Below are 27774 nucleotides of genomic sequence, written 5' to 3'. Positions count from 1 at the left end.
GTACATAAAAAATAACTAAAGACATACACCAGAGAAGCAATTTGACCAGTGCACTTAGTAATGAAAGGCAGTCTGTAGAAAAATTGGGATACCTTTCTAATATTTGTGGGTCTTTACAAAGTCCGCATCAATGTAAAACAGAATATGATGTCTACATCTGTACTCTACAAACCACTGGGAAGTGCCTGTCAGAGGCTTTTTTCCTGTTCCACTCATGTATGGAGTGTGGGAAGAATTGTTGCTTAAACAGTGTTATAATGAGTCTAATCTTATTTTTCCAATCCCCGTATGAGCTATATACTTATCATTTAAAGTTGATTCCAGAAACTTTCTAAGTAGACTTTCATGGTTATTTTGTGTGTCTTCAATCATTTGCAAGTTAAATTCTTTCAGCGTCTTAATGACATTCTCCTAAATGTCAGACAAATCTGTAACAATTTGAACTGCTCATCTTTGTATTCGTTCAATATCCTCTGTTAATCCTATGTGGATGGATCACGTAAGTCTTTTGTGTGCAGTCTCCATTGTAGGCTGGTTGCATTTCCCTAGAGCAGAGTTTCCCAAACTGTGTTCTGTGATAAACTGGTTTTCTGCAGGAAGTGAATAACAGCTCCATGTTGTTGTTGTCGTGGTCTTCAGTCCTGAGACTGGTTTGATGCAGCTCTCCATGCTACTCTATCTTGTGCAAGCTTCTTCATCTCCCAGTACCTACTGCAGCCTACATCCTTCTGAATCTGCTTAGTGTATTCATCTCTTGGTCTCCCTCTATGATTTTTATGCTCCACCCTGCCCTCCAGTACTAAATTGGTGATCCCTTGATGTCTCAGAACATGTCCTACCAACCGATCACTTCTTCTAGTCAAGTTGTGCCACAAATTTCTCTACTCCCCAATTCAATACCTCCTCATTAACAAACTGCCTATTGGCTTCTGTCTCGGGTTCTTCGGCCGACGTTCATCTAATGATTTTCTGACGTTTCGCCAGCACGAGTGGCTGGCATTGTCAAAGCTTCACCCTCCATTGCCGGTGGTGAACTGGAGCCGAGCTCGCGGGCGCAGACTATATGTACCTGGTGCGCCAACGTCCGAGGGCTTCTCCGCGGTCATTTCCAGTGCGGTTCTCCCCTTGCTACCTGCGACGGTCGTTCGCTGCAGTACGGGAAGCCAGGATCCGTTGACCTTAAGGCTTTCCTCTTTCTTGTTCAAACTGTTCGTGTGTTTTTGTATTTCTACAGCTTCTCTGAACAAGCACGTGTGATAGTGCTTCTCTACAGCTAGAACTTCCGTGTCGGCGAATTTTATTACATGGTCGGTCTCATTGAGTGCGTGCTCTGCCACGGCCGATTTCTCCACCTGCCCCAACCTACAATGTCGCTTATGCTCGTTGATCCTGCTGTTGATGGATCGTCCAGTCATTCCGACATAAACTTTTCCGCATGTGCATGGTATACGGTATATTCCCGACATTGCAAGTGGGTCTCTTTTCTCCTTTGCCGATCTAAGACACTCTTTGATCTTCCTTGTCGGTTTGAAAATCGTCTTTACGCCATGTTTGCGCAATGTACGGCTGATTCTGTCCGTCACTCTGGGAATGTATGGCAGAAAGGCCGTACCCAACATTTCTTTTTCTGGTTCCTTACTTGGCCAAGTGTTTGGCTCTGTTACACTTCTAATATAATTTTTGGAGTACGCATTGCTCCTCAGGACAGTTTCCAGGTGTTGCATTTCTCGTTTGAGGTGTTGCGGCTCACATATTCGTCCTGCTCTCGTTACGAGCGTACTAATCGTGCATCTTTTCTGGTTAGGTTGGTGGTTTGACAGTTTGTGCAGGTATCGGTCCGTGTGTGTCGGTTTTCGATACACGCTGTGTCCCAGGTTTTTGCTGTCCCTTGTGACCAGCACATCTAGAAATGGCAGTTTCTTGTCCTTTTCTACTTCCATGGTAAATGTTATGTTGGCATGGAGGCTGACGCGGACATACAGAGAAACCTGCGCAACACAGAAGCCCTACCACCTCGGCTGTATGGATTACCCAAGATCCATAAGAACAATGTTCCACTGAGACCGATTGTTAGCGCTCCTGGATCACCGACATATAAACTGGCAAAACACTTGGCCTCTCTGCTCCAGCCACACGTTGGGAAGACCGACACATACATTAAGGACTCAGGACATTTCATTGAGAAGCTGAAGAAACTGAAACTTGCGCCAAACGACATCTTGGTCAGCTTTGATGTTGTTTCGTTATTTACAAAAGTGCCACTCAGTGACATTCTGGAGCATATCGGTTCCATTTTCCCGCAGGAATCAGAAAGCTCTTCCATGCATGTCTCACCACGAGCTATTTCACGTGGAATGGAGATTTCTACGAAAGGAAGGCGTGGCCATGGGTAGTCCTCTCAGTCCAGTGGTGGCCAACTTCTTCATGGAACAATTCGAAGCACAGGCACTGGACTCGGCGACTTGCAAACCTAAGGTGTGGTACAGGTACGTCGATGATACTGTGTGGAGCCATGGTGAAGAACAGCTTGATGACTTCCTAAGACACTTGAACAGCCTCCATGCCAACATAACATTTACCATGGAAGTAGAAAAGGACAAGAAACTGCCATTTCTAGATGTGCTGGTCACAAGGGACAGCGAAAACCTGGGACACAGCATGTATCGAAAACCGACACACACAGACCGATACCTGCACAAACTGTCAAACCACCACCCGAGTCAGAAAAGAGGCATGATTAGTACGCTCGTAACGAGAGCAGGACGAATATGTGAGCCGCAACACCTCAAACGAGAAATGCAACACCTGGAAACTGTCCTGAGGAGCAATGCGTACTCCAAAAATTATATTAGAAGTGTAACAGAGCCAAACACTCCACCAAGTAAGGAACCACAAAAAGAAATGTCGGGTACGGCCTTTCTGCCATACATTCCCAGAGTGACAGACAGAATCGGCCGTATATTGCGCAAACATGGCGTAAAGACGATTTTCAAACTGACAAGGAAGATCAAAGAGTGTCTTAGATCGGCAAAGGAGAAAAGAGACCCATTTGCAATGTCGGGAATATACCGTATACCATGCACATGCGGAAAAGTTTATGTCGGAATGACTGGACGATCCATCAACAGCAGGATCAACGAGCATAAGCGACATTGTAGGTTGGGGCAGGTGGAGAAATCGGCCGTGGCAGAGCACGCACTCAATGAGACCGACCACGTAATAAAATTCGCCGACACGGAAGTTCTGGCTGTAGAGAAGCACTATCACACGCGCTTGTTCAGAGAAGCTGTAGAAATACAAAAACACGCGAACAGTTTGAACAAGAAAGAGGAAAGCCTTAAGGTCAACGGATCCTGGCTTCCCGTACTGCAGCAAACGACCGTCGCAGGTAGCAAGAGGAGAACCACACCGGAAATGACCGCGGAGAAGCCCTCGGACGTTGGCGCACCAGGTACATATAGTCTGCGCCCGCGAGCTCGGCTCCAGTTCACCACCGGCAATGGAGGGTGAAGCTTTGACAATGCCAGCCACTCGTGCTGGCGAAATGTCAGAAAAATCATTAGATGAACGTCGGCCGAAGAACCCGAGACAGAAGCCAATAGGCAATTTGTCAGCAAGTGGCCACGAAAGCCTTAACAATTTTGTACCTCCTTATTAGTTATGTGATCAACCCATCTAATCTTCAGCATACTTCTGTAGCACCACATTTCAAAAGCTTCTAGTTCTTCTTGTCTAAACTATTTATCATCCACGTTTCACTTCCATACATGGCTACACTCCATACAAATACTTTCAGAAATGACTTACTGACACTTAAACCTATACTCGATGTTAACAAATTTCTCTTCTTCAGAAATGCTTTCCTTGCCGCTGCCAGTCTACATTTCATATCCTCTCTACTTTGACCATCGTGAGTTATTTTGCTCCCCAAACAGTAAAACTCATTTACTACTTTAAGCATCTCATTTCTTAATCTAATTCCCTCAGCATCACCCTATTTAATTCGACTACATTCCATTATCCTCGTTTTGCTTTTGTTGATGTTCATCTTATATCCTCCTTTCAAGACACTGTCCATTCCGTTCAACTGCTCTTCCAGGTCCTTTGCTGTCTCTGACAGAATTACAATATCATCGGTGAACCACACAGTTTTTATTTCTTCTCCATGGTTTTTAATACCTACTCCGAACTTTTCTTTTGTTTCCTTTACTGCTTGCTCAATATACAGATTGAATAGCATCGGGGAGAGGCTACAACCCTGTCTCACTCCCTTCCCAACCACTGCTTCCCTTTCATGTCCCTCGACTCTTATAACTGCCACCTGCTTTCTGTACAAATTGTAAATAGCCTTTCGCTCCCTGTATTTTACCCCTGCCAACTTCAGAAATTGAAAGAGAGTATTCCAGTTAACATTGTCAAAAGCTTTCTCTAAGTCTACAAATGCTAGAAACGTAGGTTTGCCTTTCCTTAATCTAGCTTCTAAGATAAGTCGTAGGGTCAATATTGCCTCGCGTGTTCCAACATTTCTACGGAATCCAAACTGATCTTCCCCGAGGTCGGCTTCTATTAATTTTTCCATTCGTCTGTAAAGAATTTGCGTTAGTATTTTGCAGCTGTGACTTATTAAACTGATAGTTCGGTAATTTTCACATCTGTCGACACCTGCTTTCTTTGGGATTGGAATTATTATATTCTTCTTGAAGTCTGAGGGAATTTCACCTGTCTCATACATCTTGCTCACCAGATGGTAGAGTTTTGTCAGGACTGGCTCTCCCAAGGCTATCAGTAGTTCTAATGGAATGTTGTCTACTCCGGGGGCCTTGTTTCGACTTAGGTCTTTCAATGCTCTGCCGAACTCTTCACGCAGTATCGTATCTCCCATTTCATCTTCATCTACCTCCTCTTCCATTTCCATAATATTGTCCTCAAGAACAGGGTTTCCATCTGAGCTCTTGATATTCATGCAAATGGTTCTCTTTTCTCCAAAGGTCTCTTTAATTTTCCAGTAGGCAGTATCTATCTTACCCCTCGTGAGATAAGCCTCTACATCCTTACATTTGTCCTCTAGCCATCCCTGCTTAGCGATTTTGCACTTCCTGTCGATCTCATTTTTGAGACGTTTGTATTCCATTTTGCCTGCTTCATTTACTGCATTTTTGTATTTTCTCCTTTCATCAATTAAATTCAGTATCTCTTCTGTTACCCATGGATTTCTACTAGCCCTCTTCTTTTTACCTACTTGGTCCTCTGCTGCCTTCACTATTTCAACCCTCAAAGCTACCCGTTCTTCTTCTACTGTGTTTCTTTCTCCCATGCCTGTCAATTGTTCCCTTATGCTCTCCCTGAAACTTTGTACAACTTCTGGTTCTTTCAGTTTATCCAGGTCCCATCTCCTTAAATTCTCACCTTTTTTGCACTTTCTTCAGTTTTAATTTACAGTTCATAACCAATAGATTGTGGTCAGAATCCACATCTGCCCCTGGAAATGTCTTACAATTTAAAACCTGGTTCCTAAATCTGTCTTACCATTATATAATCTATCAGAAACCTTCTAGTATCTCCAGGGTTCTTCCTTGTATACAACCTTCTTTCTTGATTCTTGAACCAAGTGTTAGCTATGATTAAGTTATGCTCTGTGCAAAATTCTACCAGGTGGCTTCCTCTTTCATTTCTTAGTCCCAATCCATATTCACCTACTAAGTTTCCTTCTCTTCCTTTTCCTACTGTCGGATTCCAGTCACCCATGACTATTAAATTTTCATCTCCCTTCACTACCTGAATTATTTCTTTTATCTCATCACACATTTCATCAATTTCTTCATCATCTGCAGAGCTAGTTGGCATATAAACTTGTACTACTGTAGTAGGTGTGGGCTTCGTGTCTATCTTGGCCACAATAATGCACACACTATGTTTTTTGTAGTAGCTTACCCGCACTCCTATTGTCCTATTCATTGTTAAAGCTACTCCTGCATTACCCCTATTTGATTTTGTATTTATAACCCTGTGTTCACCTGACCAAAAGTCTTGTTCCTCCTGCCACCGAAATTCACTAATTCCCACTATATCTAACTTTAACCTATCCATTTCCCTTTTTAAATTTTCTAACCTACCTGCTCGATTGAGGGCTCTGACATTCCACGCTCCGATCCGTAGAACACCAGTTTTCTTTTTCCTGATAACGACGTCCACTTGAGTAGTCCCCGCCCGGAGATCCGAATGGGGCACTATTTTACCTCCGGAATATTTCACCCAAGAGAACGCTATCATCATTTAATCATACAGTAAAGCTGCATGCCCTCGGGAAAAATGACGGCTGTAGTTTCCCCTTGCTTTCAGCAGTTCGCAGTACCACAACAGCAAGGCCGTTTTGGTTAGTGTTACAAGGCCAGATCAGTCAATCATCCAGACTGTTGCCCCTGCAACTACTGAAAAGGCTGCTGCCCCTCTTCAGGAACCACACGTTTGTCTGGCCTCTCAACAGATACCCCTCCGTTGTGGTTGCACCTATGTTACGGCTGTCTGTATTGTTGAGGCATGCAAGCCTCCCCACCAACGGCAAGGTCCATGGTTCATGGGGGGAACAGCTCCATGGAGAACTAAAAGTAACGTAACTTTCTTTCCCCTGTGATTTTAATGAAACTAATTATCTTTTTTAGTTTATTAAGTTTTCTGTTGTATTATTCTTTTATTTAAAATTGAAGTAGTCATAGGACAAAACAAGTTTTTCTCATTTTTAAAATTTTGTTTACCTTTAAAGTACCATGATTCTGAAAGTGTTCTGTCAGAGGAAAATTTGAGGACGCCCTGCCGTAGGGGATGGGTCACATGAATGTTTTATAAGTAATATTTGTAGACTGATTGCGTTTCCCTAGTGTTCTAGAAATGGACTCCAGTCTGCCACCTGTTTTGCTTATGACTAAAACTATGTGATTGTTCCATTTAATATCCCCACATATTGTTACACCCAGGTATTTGTGCAAGTTGAGCAACTGTTGCTGTAACTTGTTGAAATGGTAATTATAGGATACTACATTTTTTGTTTCATGAAATGCACAATTTAACATTTATAACATAGTGTCCTATGGCAATAATATCAGTGAAAATCAAACAGTGGAAAATCCAAGACAAAATGTAACAATATAATGAAAAGGATAGTTGCTAGTCAACATAAAACGATGCTTCGACACGGAAAGACACAACAAAAAGACTGTTGAAAAATTAAACTATTGGCCAACATCAAGGTCTTTGTGAAAAATGGACAACATACACAAACACACACACTCATGCAGATGCAACTCTCTCTCTCTCTCTCTCTCTCTCTCTCTCTCTCTCTCACACACACACACACACACACACACACACACAACCACAGTCTCAGGCAGCTGGAGCCAGAGTGTGAGCTGCAGGGCATTATGGGACAGGCAACTGGGTGGGGGGAGGGATAGCAGGTGTGCATGCAGGGATGAGGTGGAGAATGGGGCAGCTAGGTGCAGTTGGGAGATTAGACAGCGGACGGTGGAGAGAGAGAGAGAGAGGGGGGGGGGGGGGGGATGTTAGCAGAAAAGGAGAGAAGTAAAAAGACTGGGTATATTGGTGGAATAGAGGGCTGTGTAGTGTTGGAATGGGAGCAGGGAAGGGCTGGATGGGTAGGAACAACGACTAACGAAGGTTGAGGCCAGAAGGGTTACAGGAACGTGGAATATATTGCAGGTAGAGTTCCCCCCTGTGCAATTCAGTAAAGCTGGTGTTGGTGAGAAGGGTCCAGATGGTAGATAGCTTGTTTGGCTGTATGTAAGGAAGACTTAGAAGACGTTGAAAGTAATGGACAACACACTTAAGCATAAACAAAATAAAGACAAAAATGATGTGATGAGGAGTAGCAGAAGGATGATAAAGACATGCTTGACATAATAATTGGGAATTACACAATGATAGAAGAAATGAGAGAAACCGCCCATGTAGGAAGCAAAACTACATATTACGGCTAAAGTAAGGAAGACAACAAGTCTTGGATTGACACAGGTGCAGAAAGCTTTCTGCTGTGAAAGAGCTGTACCAGTATCAGATATTCTTATAGAAATGGTGACGTAGTTCCTGAAAGTGTCTGTCTGGAGCACGACATTGTATGACAATGAGTCACGGACCATCATAAACCTAGAGAAGAGTAAACCAGAAGCTGTTGCTATTTGATGCTATCAAATAATGCTAAAAAGTGGACTGACAAAGTATGAAATGAAAAAATACAAAGAAAAGTAAGTAAGAATAGAAGTGTATAAGACCCATACCAGAAGAAGGATCAGGTTAGTAAGATATCTGCTACAGCACCATGGTCTACATAAACTTGCACTAGAAGAAGCAATGGAGAAGAAAAATAGTAGAGACAGACCAGGATTAGAATATGTGGAACGGATTATAGAGGATGATGGGTGTGAAAAAAGAGACACAAGATAGGATAAGATGGAAGACAGTATCAAGCCAGTTAAAAGACTGATGACTTAAAATAGTTTTCATGGTTTATTACTCACCCTCTAGCCTTGCAGCCTGAGTTCCTCAGTTGCAGTTGACAGTTTGTGGTCTGGAAAACTGGGCACATATGTCTGTACCAGCTGTGTCCATTGTAGTTTTGTGCCAGAGCTACACTTTAATGATTCCATTTTACAGTTTAATGATTCAGTTGAGATCTCATATTTGATTAAAATCACGTTGGCTACAGCAGTCAAGGAGGCTTATAATTGGAAAAAATCATGGAAATTTTAAAATATTTATTGGAAGAATCTCCAGCATAAAAAGCAATGCTGCAACAAAAATTTTTAATCACGTACCCAGTGATATAAAATGTCTGACAGAGAGAAAAGTAAAATTTGATAGCAAACTGAAAAAGTTTCTCCTTGACAACTCCTATTTAACTCACTTCTGTACATCTTTTTTCTCTTTGTAAATAATAATAATAATTTGAAATGTTCGGAATGTAACTCTAAGTACAAATTAATTTTCATTGTGAATGTAAAATGACTCATATCACATTATTACTATGTATCGTGCAAAATGATCTCTGGAACGCATAATTAACTAACTAAGCTACTCACTCTACATCAAGGCATTATCTTAGGCAACCTAACCATCCCACAAAAGCCTTGATATATTTCCCTCATTGTAAAAACACAACATATTTAGCACAAATTTCAGTTTCTTAGCAGTGCCATTGGCTGTTTACACTCACACTTAAACTTGCTTGTTTTTAGACACAGATGTTTTTGCTTTTAGATGCAACTGTGTCAAAATTCACTTTGTGACATTGACATCTGCCATGTGTGTGATTACTGTTGTCACTATCTGCTCCACCATGTTCTAGGTACTAGTCATCTAAATTACACCTGACAACAAATACATTTTAGCATATACCTGAATGGATACTCAACTTTTAGCATATACGAGAATGTATACTCAACATATCTTTATTGCCATGTTATATTCTGATTTTTACATCTGTCATCGTGTAGCATGTTAAATATAAGAATATATTGATTTTTTTGGTTTTAAATCTAAATTGTGCCAAATTTTCTTTCAGAATTTGAATTTCCATCATCATTAACACGTATTGAAAGGGCATACATACATATGCTTGCAAGGGACATAGGTCTTCGATCCAAGAGCAGAGGGTATGTGGACTGTATGTATTGACATTGATTGTGTATTATGGGATCATTTCATCATGTACATAAGTCAGATATTATTATCAACTGCACTTCACAGTCAGGCTGTAATGGCCAGAGAAAGTGGCCATTTGTATGTGAGTAATGGTTGTGTATATATGTGTGTTTCCTATTTCTGAAGAAGGACTTTTTGCCCAAAAGCTGAAATGTGTAGGAATCTTTTCATTGTGTGTGTCTGCGACTCAGTACCTCCTCAATGTGGAGAATAGACGTTAGAACACCAAATTGAATATACAGATGATGTAGAACTACACATCAGCTACAGTTATATATAGCAGTAACTTCATGGCCATGGACATCCTCATGGTACCCTCCTATGTCAATCTGTTTTTGGACCATCTAGAGGAAACTTTCCTATCCTCCCAAAACCCTGAACCACTTATCTGGTTGATGATATCTACAAGAGGTACATCCAGGACCAAGACACTCGTTCCTCCACAGTATCAACACCCATTTGCTTCATCTTTTATCTTCAGCCTCACCTCTCGGATGGCTCCATCCATACTTCTGCCCATATCTAGCCACTAACCATCAAAAATATCTGCATTTTGACAGCTGTCATCCCATTCACACCAGCAAATCATTCTCAAATAGTCTAGTCACCTGTGGACAATGCATCTGTGATGACAAGAATAGTGTACTGTAAGTGGCACTAAGGCCATCAGAGACTGACACTACCCCCATATCTTGTCTGAAGACAGATTTTCCATGCCATGTTCTTACACATCCCTAATTCTCCCATCATCCCCAAGAACCAACTGCAAAGGAGCACCCCTCATGTCCAGGTATTATCCTGGGCTGGATCAACTGAACCACGTCATTAGCCAGCACTTCAACTCTTTGTCACCTTGGCCAGAAATGAGGAACATCATACCCACAATCCTTTTAACCCTTCCTAAAGTGATATTCCCATGTCCTCACAACCTATGCAATTTCCTGATCCATTACTGAGTCACCCCTGCTCCCAGTCTCTTTCTTCATATGTTATATCCTTGAGGAAGATCCAGGTGCAAGACATGTCCAATTCACACATCCAGCGCATCATTCTGCAGTCCTGTCACAGGCTTATCCTAATCCATCAGAGGCAGGGCCTCCTGTGAAAGCAGCCATGTAATATACCAGCTCTGCTGTAATTTCTGCACAGCATTTTATAAGGGCATGACCACAAGTCAACTGTCAACCTGAATGAATAGCCACTACTACGCTGTGGCCAAGAACAGAGTTGACAGTCTTTCTCCTAATCTGCTCTTCCTCGTCACTCCTTCCAGACCACTCTTCCAAGTCATCATCATTGTGCTCTGCACAAACTCATCAGTACCAGTGTCAGTGAGTCACATTCTTAGCCCAGGCACCTGCTGTCTCTCCCTCCTTCATTCTAAACTTGTACATCTGCTGCTTTTCTCCAAGCCACTAGAAGAATTGTTCTGCAGTCAGCCACAAATGCGTTTCTCTAAATTTTCTCAATAGCGTTTCACAAAAAGAATGTCACATTCCATATAATCACATAAAAGAATGTCATTTCATCAGAACTTAGCTTTAATAATGGGAGAATTTAACTGCATATGGATTGGGTATGGGTACTAAAATGGATCACAATAAGAATTTTGAATGCACTGTTCAAGTCATTGATATGTATAATTTTACATGGAAACAGAATCTACAATCTTCTATAATCCGTTAATCCAGCCACTTATACATAACATAATTTTCTCCTTATTCTTGCCCCACACCTGCCATTTCAGTGTAGAGGCATCCTAGTATAAAGTAAAATGTACATACTTCATGTAATGCAAGATTAGGATTGTATTTAAGTATTAAATTTTTATAGGAAAGGTGCAAACCGGTATCTGACAGTGTACAAAAGGGAAGGCTCCAGCATAGTCCAGGCTGATGCTGTGTTTCAGTTAGGAAGAGCCTCTCGACAGCATATCTTCATGGTGTTGCACAAATATCCTCTCACTAACAAGGAAAGGCATGAGTTGCTGCCACTGACAGAGAGAGATCGCTTGACAACTGAAGGTTGGTACTAAAACATATTTTCTCAATCTTTATAAAGTCCAACCACTTTTTGGAAGTAACTGTGTCAATCTCATGTAAAACACCTGTACTTTTGGCTTGATGAAAGTTATTAACATTTATTGTAATGCTGAAAGTTACCTACATCTCTTGTTTGCAAGAACTTCTGTATCTGCATGTGTCATACACTCACGTATTTGGAAAATACAAGTGGAAACACCTGCGATGTTGAAAATTTGAGTCAGACCAGGAGGCATGTTCAATTAGCCTAATGTTCAAGGCAACTGCTTGTGAGTAGCAGGAGGTTTTAATCGTGGTTTGGCACAAATTTTCAGCTGTGACTATATATTCACTCATACTTTGTTTGCAGTTGAATACTATATGGAATTGTACCAGGTAATGAGGAATTAAGTTTTTGTGATAAATGATGATTTAGTTACTATGTCATCTGGGATGTGGATGAATAATTCTTTTGGGGTAAGGAAGTGCCTTATAGAATTCGTAGTTGATGACGACGTGCTGCTGAGGTCTATTCCTGTGAAGGTATAGGGCATCAGAAGTCCAAATTGAAAAAAGGTTGCAGAGATCGAGGGTGAGGACACCCTATCCACAATCCTTCAGAATCTCAACAACTTCTCCCCCGTTTGCTACACCTGTTCCTACTTAACTCAACAAGCCACCTTCCTAGATGTTGACCACCACCTAAAAGATGGCTACATCAGTACCTCGCTCCTTATCAAACCTACTAATCACCAGCAATCCCTCCCTTTTGACAGCTGCCACCTGTTTCATACCAAGAAGACCCTTCCATACAGCCTAGCCACCCATGTTCATCGTATCTGCAGTGACGAGCGGTCCCTCTCGAAATATACTGAGGGTCTCACTAAAACCTTCACAAACCGTAATTATCCTCCCAACCTTGTACAAAAACAAATCTCCCATGTCTTAGTCTTCCAGTCTCCCATCACCTCACAAAGTCCCACCATCATGCCACAGAGGAGCATTCCCACACTGGACTGGAGCATCTGAATTACATTCTCTGCCTGGGTTTCGACTTCCTCTTGCCGTGCCTTGAAATGAGAAATGTCCTGCCCACTATCCTTCCCATCCTCCGCCTCCCCACAGTGATATTCTGCTGTCCACTGAACCTACACCCCTGCTCCCAACCCTTTACCTCATGGCTCATACCCCTGTAATAGACCTAGATGCAAGACCTGTCCTACATGTCCTCCCACCACCACCTCCCCCAGTCCGGTCACAAACATCACCTATCCCATCAAAGGCAGGGCTACCTGTGAAACCAGTCGTGATCTACAAGCTAAGCTGCAACTACTGTGCTGCATTCTTTGCGGGCATGACAATCAACAAGATGTCTGTCCACATGAATGGCCTCTGACAAACTGTGGCTAAGAAACAAGTGGACCACCCTGTTGCTGAGCACTCTGCCAAATATAACATCCTTCATTTCAGTGACTGCTTCACAGCCTGTGCCATATGGATCCTTCCCACCAACACCAGCTTTACTGAATTGTGCAGGTAGGAACTTTCCCTTCAGTATATCCTATGTTCCCTTAACCCTCCTGGCCTCAACCTTAGTTATTCATCATCTAGCCCCTTCTCTGTTCCCATCCTAGCACTACACAGCCCTCATTACTCCGTCATGCCCATGTCTTTCTACTTCTCTTCTCGTCTCTTCTCTTCTCTTCTCGTCTCTTCTCTTCTCTTCCACAATCCCCCCCGTTGCCCTCCATCTAACCTCCTGATTGCACATAGCTGCCCATCCTCTTTCCACCTCATCCTTGCACACTCCCCAACAGTACGTCACTGTCTGCCACCCCTACCCCCCATCCCCCTCCCTGTCCCAGCCTCCTCCTTACCCCCACCAAGTCACCACTCTCATCATGCACTGGTGCTGCTGTGGCCTCAGTTGCCTGAGGCTGCAGTCATGTGCGTGTGAGTTGAGTTTGCATGTGTGTGATGTGTGTGTTTGTCGTCAAATTTTGACGAAGGCCTCACTGGTCGGAAGCTATATTTGTGACAGTCTTTTTGTTGTGCCTGTCTGTGACTCAGCATCTCCGCTATATGGTGAGTAGCAACTTTCCTTTTCACAATATTGTTATGTATATATGTGTGGTGTGCGTACTGTAAGACCTTCAGTACACACACCATCAGGTTATTTGACTTGTCACTCTAACGAAGTAGGCAAGTGTCAGTAATATGTCTCGTGGTCTTATCGTGGCGTGTTTATCTTCTGCCGTTAGGTCAGACGATAGAAATGCCACTTGCACGCTTAGAGTAGCAGATTGACGGTGACCAACTTGAAACAGAACTTGATTAAATTTCACACACATTTATTAAAATAATAACAAGCATAAAAATTACTTAACTAGGTTCTGGATGCTATTTACAATTAATAATCTGAAGTTCCTTTGGTATTGGTACATTAATCTTATTCTCGCATATATCTGATACTTGACAAAAGTGTCTATACATTTATCTTCATGGCTATGTACAGGAAGATGGTAATCTTATTAGGCGCAGACTGAAACTTGACTATAGACTGGTACAGACAAATGCAGACTGACTAATCGGAGGTCTGTGCACTTGTTATAATACTTCGCGCGTTCATATATCACTGCGCGAGTGTGAGCCGGGAGGAGAAAAGGTTCTACGTAAGCAGCAATATCATTGGCTGCGTTACATATTAATACGCGGATCGGCGGAAGCAGAATTTGGTCCGTCTCTATGGCAGCGCCATGTTGTAGTGCGGAGACGGACGAGCGCTGTGCCTGCGATGTTGTGCTTAGCGGGGCGCGCTCTAGTGGCAAAAATTGTGTACGCGCTGACTACGCAGAACTATGTACACAACAATATGTATTATATGTATATTTGAATTGTTGTGTTGGTACATAAGTTTGTAATGTTTTTCCATAAGTTTAATAAAACACAAGCAGACACACCTAACAGAGAATGTAGTCATCAGTACATCTACATCTACATTTATACTCCTCAAGCCACCCAAAGGTGTGTAGCGGAGGGCATTTTACGTGCCACTGTCATTACCTCCCTTTCCTGTTCCAGTCGTGTATGGTTTGCGGGAAGAACGACTGTCTGAAAGCCTCCGTGCGCGCTCTAATCTCTCTAATTTTACATTCGTGATCTCCTCGGGAGGTATAAGTAGGGGGAAGCAATATATTCAATACCTCATCCAGAAACGCACCCTCTCGAAACCTGGCGAGCAATCTACACCGCGATGCAGAGCGCCTCTCTTGCAGAGTCTGCCACTTGAGTTTATTAAACATCTCCGTAACGCTATCACGGTTACCAAATAACCCTGTGACGAAACGCGCCGCTCTTCTTTGGATCTTCTCTATCTCCTCCGTCAAACCGATCTGGTACGGATCCCACACTGATGAGCAATACTCAAGTATAGGTCGAACGAGAGTTTTGTAAGCCACCTCCTTTGTTGATGGACTACATTTTCTAAGCACTCTCCCAATGAATCTCAACCTGGTACCCGCCTTACCAACAATTAATTTTATATGATCATTCCACTTCAAATCGTTCCGCACGCATACTCCCAGATATTTTACATAAGTAACTGCTACCAGTGTTTGTTCCGCTATCATATAATCATACAATAAAGGATCCTTCTTTCTATGTATTCGCAATACATTACATTTGTCTGTGTTAAGGGACAGTTGCCACTCCCTGCACCAAGTGCCTATCCGCTGCAGATCTTCCTGCATTTCGCTACAATTTTCTAATGCTGCAACTTCTCTGTATACTACAGCATCATCCGCGAAAAGCCGCATGGAACTTCCGACACTATCTACTAGGTTATTTATATATATTGTGAAAAGCAATGGTCCCATAACACTCCCCTGTGGCACGCCAGAGGTTACTTTAACGTCTGTAGACGTCTCTCCATTGATATCAACATGCTGCGTTCTGTTTGCTAAAAACTCTTCAATCCAGCCACACAGCTGGTCTGATATTCCGTAGGCTCTTACTTTGTTTATCAGGCGACAGTGCGGAACTGTATCGAGCGCCTTCCGGAAGTCAAGAAAAATAGCATCTACCTGGGAGCCTGTATCTAATATTTTCTGGGTCTCATGAACAAATAAAGCGAGTTGGGTCTCACACGATCGCTGTTTTCGGAATCCATGTTGATTCCTACATAGTAGATTCTGGGTTTCCAGAAACGACATGATACTCGAGCAAAAAACATGTTCTAAAATTCTACAACAGATCGACGTCAGAGATATAGGTCTATAGTTTTGCGCAACTGCTTGACGACCCTTCTTGAAGACTGGGACTACCTGTGCTCTTTTCCAATCATTTGGAACCCTCCGTTCCTCTAGAGACTTGCGGTACACGGCTGTTAGAAGGGGGGCAAGTTCTTTCGCGTACTCTGTGTAGAATCGAATTGGTATCCCGTCAGGTCCAGTGGACTTTCCTCTATTGAGTGATTCCAGTTGCTTTTCTATTCCTTGGACACTTATTTCGATGTCAGCCATTTTTTCGTTTGTGCGAGGATTTAGAGAAGGAATTGCAGTGCGGTCTTCCTCTGTGAAACAGCTTTGGAAAAAGGTGTTTAGTATTTCAGCTTTACGCGTGTCATCCTCTGTTTCAATGCGATCATCATCCCGGAATGTCTGGATATGCTGTTTCGAGCCACTTACTGATTTAACGTAAGACCAGAACTTCCTAGGATTTTCTGTCAAGCCGGTACATAGAATTTTACTTTCGAATTCACTGAACGCTTCACGCATAGCCCTCCTTATGCTAACTTTGACATCGTTTAGCTTCTGTTTGTCTGAGAGGTTTTGGCTGCGTTTAAACTTGGAGTGAAGCTCTCTTTGCTTTCGCAGTAGTTTCCTAACTTTGTTGTTGTACCACGGTGGGTTTTTCCCGTCCCTCACAGTTTTACTCGGCACGTACCTGTCTAAAACGCATTTTACGATTGTCCTTCACTATCTACAACAGTCTCCCAGTGCTGGGTTAACTTTTTGATTCCACAACCTTAGAAATCATGTGTTTTTGAGATGAAGAACTTGTCAAGTCATGTTCGGAGTGCATTTTCAGCCAGATAGAAAGTTCCTTGAAGGTTTTTCTATAGAGAATGGAGTAGGTAAAAATCTGAGGTTACAAGATCAGGTGAATAAGGTGATGCAGAATCACTTTCTAACACTTTAGACGACTAAGAGTGTGTAAAGTGTGTGTGCAAACTTCCCACTTCTCAAACACGAGTCGTCGTATACTTGTTGTACACAGCTGATCTTCATCTTTGGATAGCTGGTTTCTGGCATCTGTATAAACTTCTTCTCTGAAGAATGATGCTAGTTACAGAAACCTTAAAGACTCTCTCTCTACTTGTGAAATAATTAGGTACTTGAAGAATACTTATCAACAACTATCGGTATATTTGAGCTTCATGAAGAACAAAATTCACACTTGACGTATAAATGTTGGCTTCTCATAAGTAACTCATATCATCTCACATTAGAATCAGATTTAAGTCCATTTAGAAAAGAGTTGGCTTTGCAACCATGTCTCTACTATAAACATATCGTAAATATGTCTTGCCTCCAGCAAGTCCAAGATAAGAGTTTTTTCACAATTCAGAATCTCAATTGTTCTTTTGTCACTAACAATAGTCACGATTACAAACAGCACAAAAGTTCCTTGTTTCTTCTGTGTGCTTTCACTATGACTTCCATGGATCCCCTGACAAGTACTTGTAGGTGCCATTCAACCGCCGTGTCGACCTTTTGCTCACGACTGATTTCACACCTGCACACACAGACACATGATGTGTGTAGGGTTCCTTTCTCCCACTCACATCTAAAATATCAGTGTTCGAGACAGTGTAAGGCTGAGTGGTTCTAGAATTTATGCGGAAATTCTCGAAACACTACAACTTCCCAACCCAACTCCTATATAATGTTTTTTTTCAGTCCAGCAGAATGCCGGTGGGCATTATTGTGGATTAGCGTCATTTCACACAGTCTGCCTGGTCGTTGTTCTTGGATTGCATCACCAAGATGTCTCAGTTGTTGACAATAAATGTTAGCAGTGATGGTTACACCTTGGAGAAGCAATTCATTGTACACCACACTGTCACTGTTCCAAGAGATGTGTAACATCATCTTTTGTGGATGTGCGCAGGTCTTTGTACGGAGAGTTCCTGCTTTGTTGGGCTCAAACATTCCTTTCTTTTCCTTATGTTAACATAAAGATGCCATTTCTCTTTGTCAGTAACTATACAGGATAGGAATGCTCAGTGTTGTTCACAAGCCACTTGATTATGAGTAAGCACATGTGGGCACCCACTGATTTTTATACAGTACCCACACACCCAATTTTTGAACCTTCCCCATTGCGTGCAAATGTTGCACGATGGTGGGATGATCACAGTTTATCACATTTGCCAATTCTTGAGTGCACTGATGTGGATCGCTGTGGATTAATGTCTTTAAACAATCTTCATCAAACCGTGAAGGTCTCTCTGAGCATGGAGAATGAATACTGCCAAATTGATCTTCCTTAAATTGATAAAACTATTTTCTTACCATGCTCTGTTCATTGGCATTATCCCCATACACAGTGCAAATGTTACTGGCTGTCTCCACTGCTGTCATCCATCTATTGAACTCAAACAGAAAAAGTGTCAGAAATGTTCCAATTTCTCCTTGTGGCACTCCTTTCTAGTGCCCACAGCTGCTGTCACTATATCCAAATGAGAAAATGACAATACATAAACTCAAATAGCAACAGTGAACTACAAATAAAAAATTACAATCAATAAACAAACCTGTAGTAACTGGAATACCAACATGCAAAATGAAAATGCTATGAACTTATGCTCCAACCTAATATACTGAATTTATTCGTAGTTACAGGTGGAATAAGCAAGAGGAGTGGAGTAGAGAATGTCTGGTCATATAGCAGTTTGACTTGAAGTGCTGATGTGAAAGAATTGAGTTTGTTCCAGTCTTATTTATGTATTTTAACAGAGTTATTTGAAAGCTCTCTCACTGATATGTAAAAGAATTGAAGAATTGTGTATGGTTTTTCATTGATCAAAATATCTTTTTACTTTCCACAATTTGACACGGTATGAGTGAAGGGTAGCTTCATTGCCAGCCCGTCAGAGCTCGCCGTGCCTTATTTACACTACAGTCTCATTAAGGATGAATTGTTCAGCTTATAGAAACAACAATACTGAAAATGGCACTTTAATCAATGAATCTTTAAAATGCTATGATTATAGTGTGGTTACAGTAACCCACCCTCCGACATCAACCTTCACTAGTCCCTTTCCTCACCTGCAACCCCCTCCCTTGCTTCCGTTCTAGTTCTACACACTCCTTCTATCCCTCCAGTACAATTTCTCTACTTCTCTCCTCTCCTCTCCTCTCCTCTCCTCTCCTCTCCTCTCCCTTCCCCCAATTAATCTAAACCTCCCCATGCTGCACCTACACTCCGATTAAAATTACTTTGTGATTAACAGATTGCACTGGCAGGGGGGCATTGTTGTCAGCGTGCACCCGGCCACGCTTCACAGGGTGCTTACAGGTACCTTCAAAACAGGCATCACAGTGAACACATGGCACTCAAAAAAGAGCTACAATTGTATGGCGGCGGCTGGCCACTACAACTTGACTTGCTGAAACATCAATCACAAAGTAATTTTAATCAGAGCATAGCAACCCTATCCTATCCCAACCATGGCCCTACAATATTCCACAGGCAGCACTACTATCTTCCCCCATCCTTGCCCTGCTATCTCCCCTCATCCCCCCCCCCCCCCCCATGCCTCTTCTGCACCCCCACTACTCACCTCAGCAGATTACTTGTCACCTCAAAGTCACTATTCGGGTCATAGCACCCATTGACAACATTGGCTATGTGTGTGAGTCATGCATATGTTAATTTGTGTGGGTTTTCTGCATGCGATGAAGGATCTAGTCCAATAGTTAAATATAGCTAGCATTCTTTTTCATTGTGCCTGTTTGTGACTCAGTGCCTCTTCTATGTGATGAGTGTGAATTAATTTGGGCTATACTAGTCATTGCATTTTGCTGGAATGTATACATTTGATTTATCTCCTTGGACTTTTCCATGCGCAAATGAATTGATATTGCTTCATCATTTTCATCGTCTATCCCTTCCCTCCCTTTTTTGTTTCTAAACATTGTGGAATGATGACTGTTCAGTGCAGCAATGTTCTCTTTAGTATTGCACTCCAGTTCTTAGACTTGCACCCTAAGGAGTTGTCTTCGGATTAATATTCCATTTCCAGCTGTTGATACCTTGGAAGCTGACAAATGTGTTTTCGGATAGCCTCATCTGCGGTGAACTTCTTGTTTAGGGCTTGGATTTTATGTAAAGAAGTATTGTTTTATGGAAATTACATATTTTAAATTTTTTCTGTTAGTACATAACTTCTTGTTTTCCAGTTATTTCCACATAGCGTTTACATGTTTTTGTCGATACAGTAGATCATTCAGTTTATTTCATTTCTGTATTGTGTTACTTAAACAAGGAAGATCCTTTGAGCTATTAAATTGTATTGTAAACATCTGCTGCCTTAAATGCTGAGCGTATAGTATTCTGTTTCTGCATATCAGTTTTCAGCTGTGTGTTCATTATCTTATTGGTTGCACTCCCCGTAAGAAGCTGTGGATTTCCTTGGCCATAACCATATTGCACTACATGTTTCACCTTTCTCCCCACTCACTCACAAATAGTTCATTTCTGGTGCTATGATGTGCAAGGCAATACTACAATGCCTAAAGTAAAAACAACATCAAATTATCATCTGCAGCAGTGTGTTGCAAAATTTAAGGATAATTTTAGTACAGATGGACGTGTCCTGTCCTGTCAGCCATGTGGGAAAGCAGTAAAGGCTGAACAGCCATCTCAGCACTCAGACAGCAAGAAACATATTGCAGCAATTTTGCACCTGATCAAAAAACAACCTCTAATTGGTGATACAGTTCCAGGTTCTTCTACAGGACCTGAAACATTTTCAGCTTATTTTGAAGATTTATGTAGGCCACTTTTGTCAGCCAACACGCCTCTTTCTAAAGTAAATAACCCACTGTTGAAGTTTCTCTCCAAATATTCAAGTTTTGACACTCATAAAGTCAACATTAAGGAAAAAATATCTTCCAAAGAGCTACCAACAAACTTTACAACAAAGTCATTCTGTGTGTAAAAATGAGAAAATCTGGGTTATGTGAAATGAAACTTCAGATTCAACTGGTATGAAAGTTGTGAACGTCATTTTTTTGGCATTAAAAATGATGAAGCGATGTTGAAGAAAGGTTCTCTGCAGATAAGCCAAGAAATGACTGCAAACTAACCAAGAAATGACTACTGTGAACCATGTGACTGTTGTAAGATTAATTAATGAAGCAATGCATATTTTGTGACCAGTTAGTGTAAAGTTTGAAGATGTTGTACTGTTAATAAGAGGTGCTGCACAATGCTGCAGCATATATGAATAAGGTAGCAGCAGGTGGTATTGCTATTTATCCTAAAATAATCCATATTATGTGCATGGTGTATGATTCCACAGACTGTGAAGAAATTAGAGCAGTATATCCTAAAGTGAATAAATTGATTTCTAATGGGTAAAGGATGTTCATTAATCGCCAAGAAGAAATCACATACTCAAGACTAAAAATTCCAATGTACCAGAGCCACCCATCTCAGTAGAAACACATCAGGGAACTTGGATCGTTGTAGTCCAGTATTATGCAGAAAATTTTGATGGTTTTGCCTCAATAGTTAATTTACCAGTCAAAGATGATGGAACATCAATTAGAATTCTTCAGGAAATGTTAGGTGACACAATGTTAAAAATTATTTGGCATACATATCTGCTAACTTTTGTTTCCTTTGCAGCAGAATTGACAAACTTGAAAAGGGAAGGATTCTTCTGTCAGACACAGATCATTTTCATGACATCGAAAGAAAACTGAACAGTCTTAGTGGATCTACAGCAAAAGTTTTACAAAATAAATAGAGGTGTATGTTTGAAAACAATATGAGTAATTTCAGATTATGTGGAAATTTCAAATTGTTAGATGGCCATCAGGAAGAGGATATCAATGGGAGTGTAGGCTATAAATTTGACTGGCTGAGATCTTGTGACATGGAGCACTCATTTTGCCAGTATAAAGGAACATTTACAGTGAGTTTGAAACATGCTGCAACAACATTCACAACTTTGTTCATGGGTAGTGCTGAACTAGTGATGTTGGTAACATGTTGCGGACACACAACAGTGCTCCACAGCTGCTTCCATACAGATCAAAGGAACATCGTTTCTGGCGTGCTACTGCTAAATACCATTGTGTAGTGCTGTGGTTTGTTTAGCCCTGTCCTGCTTCACAAACTGCAGGAACTATTTGAAGTATGGCTAGCTTTGAAATAAATATGCAAGTCGTTGATAGCCAAAAGCAAATGAGTAACAGCAAGTCTTTGCTTCCCAGGAATTGCTTTTCTGAAATTTATGTCCTTCATTCAAACACAGGCTCTATGATATTCATTAGAATTTTTAAATCAGATGGCTATATCCTAATGAACTTATGAACACCAGAACCATCTTCCAAATTCAGCTCAAACAGCATGTCATTCCTGCCACATCTTCTGTAGTACCAATAAATGTCTGATTCGTTAAAGAATCGAACTCCCATGTGTGAAACAGCCTCAAACATCTGATTATTTTAAAGATGAGTTAATGTGTTAAATATTTGACGTTAAGAACTTAAGGCAGGAAAAGATTAGAGAAGGTTTGAAATTATGCTTGAAGTTTGTTGGAAGTTGCTAACTGCTCTCATTATGAAATATGGGATGAATATAGTTTGGGTAGTTTGCATTCCATTTTAAGAAAAAGCAGGTTTTTCATGCATCTTAATGTCTGTGCTGCCAGTTCAGTGTAGCAGACAATGTGGATATATACCGGGTGATCAAAAAGTCAGTATAAATTTGAAAACTTAATAAACCAAGGAATAATGTAGATAGAGAGGTGAAAATTGACACACATTCTTGGAATGACATGGGGTTTTATTAGGGGGAAAAAAAAGTTCACAAAATGTCCAACAGATGGCGCTGGACAGCAAAACGTCAGTGACTGCGCATGACAATCGTGTATTAAAGGAGCTGTAATGAGAGAGAGAATCAGATGCGCCAGCAGTCGCAGCATGTTGACATTACCTGGAAAGGCACTTGTAGTAAAGCTGTATTATCAGAATGGGGAATGTGCTAGTTCAGCGTTACGATCCTATCGCCTTAGGAAGGGGATTCGAACGGGTAAAGGTCCGTTGACAAATGCAGCTGTGGCGAGAATGATTTTGAAGTTCGAAGCCACGGGTTGTTTAGACGATAGACCCCGTAGTGGCTGACCGAGCACAAGGCATAATGCTGCTTAGACAGTTCGGGAAGAAATGGGGACTGTAGCGGGTTCGTCTATGCACGGGGAAGTCAGCGCTTGTGCAGTCGCACGTCACACCGGAATTTTGTACACTACTGTTTGGCACTTAGGCATACCCTCCGATGCTATCCGTACAAAATCCATCAGCATCATGAACTGTTACCTGGCGATTTAGTGAAGCAGAGGGCATTTGCGGTGTGGGCGTTTCAAAAGATGGCAGAACATGACGATTGGTTGAGTAACGTGTTGTGGACCGCCAAAGCTCATTTCACGCTCCGAGGGTCTGTCAGCGCCCACAACTGCAGAATTTGGGCTACTGAAAATCCTAGAACTGTCGTGCAAACTCCATTGCACGACGAGAAAGTCACGGTATGGGTTGGATTTACCACATCTACCGTTATCGGGCCTTTTTTCTTCGAGGAAATGCGTGATTCTGGTTTTGTAACTGCTACCGTGACGGGTGAGAGGTACACCGATATGTTACAGAATCGCATCATCCCCAGCCTGGCTGATAAACACCTGCTGGAACGTACAATGTTTATGCAGAATGGCACTCCACCCCATATTGCTGGACGCATGAAAGATCTCTTGCGCGCGTCATTTGGTGGTGATTGTTTGCTCAGCCGCCACTTTCGTCATGCTTGGCCTCCCAGGTCCCCAGACCTCAATCCGTGTGATTATTGGCTTTGGGGTTACCTGAAGTCACAAGTGTAACAGTGCTGTACACAACATTATTCCTCGACTACAGCTATTGTTGAGGAATGATGGTAGACATATTGAGCATTTCCTGTAAAGAACATCATCTTTGCTTTGTCTTACTTTGTTACGCTAATTATTGCTATTCTGATCAGATGAAGCGCCATCTGTCGGACATTTTTTGAACTTTTGTATTTTTTTGGTTCTAATAAAACCCCATGTCATTCCAAGCATGTGTGTCAATTTGTACCTCTCTATCTACATTATTCCGTGATTTATTCAGTTTTCAAATTTATACTGACTTTTTGATCACCCGGTACATAAAAATGTTTGTCACTATTGTGGATGGTGGCACAAGCAATGAACAGTATGTCAGCAAGTTGTTGACTATGATGGAATAGTATTGTGAACAGAAACGTGTCTTTAAACTCAGTGTAAACACACCGAAAGACAGCATTTTGGGATAATTGCCAGACATTTTGTAAATCATTTGAATGTACTGTACATACTGGTTTTAACTTTGATATGCCTGTGCATCTTACATCAAGTGTCCAACTAATTAAGATATGGAGTACATTTATAGCTGAAATTGGGCACATGTGTTAGCCTGTACTGAGATCAGATTATAGTTTACTGAAACTGGTCATGGTACATAAAGATTTTGCAAATGCGATCTTGCCTAAGAAGTTGTCTTTCTTCGAGTTGAATATTTACAGATGGCCCCATATTACTCAGAATGAGCAAGTCAACTAAAGAGTCCATTTATTTTGAATTTCCAACAATACTGCAAGGTGAGGAGGAAAAGTAATGTTGATGCAAAACTTGAGCAACAACTTGGCAGAAAATGTTTCAACAGTACATATACTTCTCTTTTCACATTATGCTGCTGTGGTCATATTCTCTTCCTTCCCCCCTCCTTCCCTCTCCTCGCTCTTCTTTGAAAGAGCATGTGCAGTTTGCCTTTTCTGATCAAAGAGGAAACTGTTACCAATATTTCCTTGGTCTACAATAGCTTTTTACCTTTTGGTGTATATGATAGAGATTTGTTTGGTATTCTTCCTTCTGCATTCTTTTCAGCTGTGAGAATTGTCTTTCATTACTTGCTTTGATTATATTTTGTGTCATAAAAATTTCCAGTCCTCTCAGTAGTTTGTCATTTTTTGAATCTATACACTCGTGCGCGGGTTTTAATCACTCTCAGGGATCTCCATTCTGATATATCTGCTATAACCCTGTATGTAATAACAGAGGTTGAAAATACCGCTTCAGTTGTAAATTACTTTATTTTCACGTGACTGGTTTCAGACTGGTATAAGCCCATCCTCAGGTGCCGTAGCTGTGCTGTGGTCCCCGAGCGCCACGTGTAACAGGCACGGTGTACTGAAGCACACTGTGCCTGATATACGCAGCGCTCGGGGACTACAGCACAGCTACGGCACCTGAGGATGGGCTTATACCAGTCTGAAACCGGTCGCCTGAAAATAAAGTAATTTACAACTGAAGCGGTATTTTCAACCTCTGCTATAATGCTCAGTTGCAGATGTTCTGCCAACAGGATTGTTTGCTATATATAATACTTGGATACACACCGCGACACCAGACTGCTGATGTGCTACACTTTGAATACTCTGCCAACTATATTTGTGCGGGCTGGCCACCTAAGGCAGCCTGTGGTGGGGCACATGAATTGGGCACATGGCACGGCATCCGTCATGCCATCTACCAGAGCCCTCCTCTTTATAATCATAGTGCAGCAGGCATCTGCTTTCATTGTGTCCTTACTAATTGTCAGCCACTGCTTGTATCAGCACTAGGCTTGTTTCAGTGTTTGTGTCTCCAATTTCAACTGCTGTCACTTGTGTGTGGAAAAAGAATAAGCTTTGGTTCATTGCAGCCATGCTGTTGTTTGTGTCTTACTGTGTGACACAATTGGTGATGAGTGCAGTGTTCGCTACAATGTGCTCAGTCTATTTGGTTGTTCCCTCAGTTATTCTGTACATGGAGACAGTACTACAATCTCCTTGAGCAGCAGCAGGCTCTTATAGTTATTATCATGAACTTGTCAGTCACATTGACTATGCAGGCTTCCTCACTGTCGGGGTACCTGCCGTTCTTTCCCACTTATGATGATGTAGCTGAAGACTGGGAGGCTTACAAGAAGTGGCTTCAGCAACACTTCCTCGCTTCTGATGTCACTGATGCAGACATGTTTAAGGCTTTGTTTCTTTCTTTGGCTTCTCCTCGTCTCTACCAGTTGTTGTGCGAGTTAGCCCCACTCTAGGGACCTGTGTCACTTCCGTTTGACAAAATATGTAAGTTGTTGTCAGATTATTACCATAAATGCGTGCATGTCAGTGCAGCATGTGTAGAGTTCTATTGTCCTCATGAACAACTCCACCAGGCTCGGGTAGCCAAACTCTATGACCTCTGTCTCAAATGCCAGTTTGTTACTGATGCTCATCATCATTCCTATGCTGGTTGTAAGGTCTGTGGAGTCATCACTTGGTTGAGTCCTGACAAGGAGGAGCATTAACATGCACTACAATGCAGGAATCCATCTTTGGCTGATGTGTTAAATATTGCTCATTCTTTCGAGATATCTTGTGCTGGCTTTGTGTGGCATTGCTGCAGTGGGTCCTGTTCCTGGTTGTTGGGTATGTATCTGTTCTCAGGGGGAGGATAATGTGGCAGCTGTACAAACACAGCACATTGCACTGGACAGCAATGTGCCAAACAGCGACCACAGCAGTGGCAGCATTCCATGCTCTCATCTCGCCCATATTGTTTCGTGCAATGTGAGAGGACCGATGGCCTAAGTGCTGGGTGACTTGCAACAGATGTAGGAGAAAAAAACACAAACAGCTTCTGTGTGTCATTCCCAGCCTCCTCCTGCAGACATGAACATGGATGTTAATTGTGTGTCTCCAGTGCTTATGAATCATAACAAATTGTTTATCGAAGTGTGGCAGACAGAGTGCTGTGCGGGCACGACTACAGCCTTGACTTTACTGAATTCACAAACTTCCGTATATTTGGGATCTTTGGTGTTATCTCCAGTTACTCAGTGTTTGATGAATTACAAGTGAACATTGGTTTTGTTGCTTGACTTTTTTTTTATAGTGGATGATGTTAGTACTGCAAATTTGTTCTGCCTTGATGTTTTCAGTGCATTTGGTTTTCCCATTTCAGATGCAGTGCACCTCGTTTCTGACTAGGTCCCTTACCAGCAGGTAGATTCTCTGTGTTCTCGTTTCTCTTCTTGTATTGGTTAGGTTGTGCCACTAATTTTGCAGCCCACTTTACCCTCAAACTACAGTGTGACCACACTATTTCCATGTGCACCCATTCCATTGGCACTTTGTGATGAAATGAAATTAGAAGAGGACAGGCTAATGTCTTTATGAGTCACTCAGCCTATTACATCGAGTGAGTGGTCAACCCACCTCATTATTATTAAAAAACCGAATGGTCAGCTTTGTTTCTGCGGTAACTTTAAAGTTTCAGTTAATGCTCAATCTGTCATTGATATCTATCCTTTGCTCTGTACAGATGAGTTATTGGCTAAGCTCTCTGGAAACCAGTTTTTCTACAGAACTGATTTATTGGAAGGTTATTTACAGGTTCAGTTGGATGATGATTCTAAATGGCTCCTTGTGATTAACATGCCGTTTGAACTGTACCAATATCACTGTCCCCTGTTATGTGTGGGTAGAGCCCCTGGAATTTTTCAGCATTATTCTGAACAGTTTGACAGTGTCCACTCCGGGTTGCATTAATGATCTCAGTGACATCAGTGTGATGGGTGCATCCATGGAAGAGCATTTATATAAGTTGCACACCTTCTTCACTGTCTTTCATTCCGTAGGGTTGAAATTCAACTTGGCTTTTTGTTCGTGT

General features: G+C 41.8%; 1 protein-coding gene across 2 annotated transcripts in view; it reads left to right on the top strand.

Moving 5' to 3' along the window:
• The window catches only part of LOC126412117 (3'-5' RNA helicase YTHDC2-like), a 345826-nt gene that overhangs the window by 21337 nt on the left and 296715 nt on the right, over positions 1-27774 (top strand). For both annotated transcript variants that reach the window (XM_050081554.1, XM_050081552.1), the window contains exons 2-3: positions 9572-9662; positions 11545-11735. In XM_050081554.1, the coding sequence (XP_049937511.1) occupies positions 9572-9662; positions 11545-11735 (282 nt within the window). The remainder of the gene's footprint in view (positions 1-9571; positions 9663-11544; positions 11736-27774) is intronic.

Source organism: Schistocerca serialis, chromosome 7 (genome assembly GCF_023864345.2).
Source record: "Schistocerca serialis cubense isolate TAMUIC-IGC-003099 chromosome 7, iqSchSeri2.2, whole genome shotgun sequence".
Classification (NCBI taxonomy): Eukaryota; Metazoa; Arthropoda; class Insecta; order Orthoptera; family Acrididae; genus Schistocerca; species Schistocerca serialis.
This window is presented reverse-complemented; position numbering and strand designations above follow the sequence as displayed.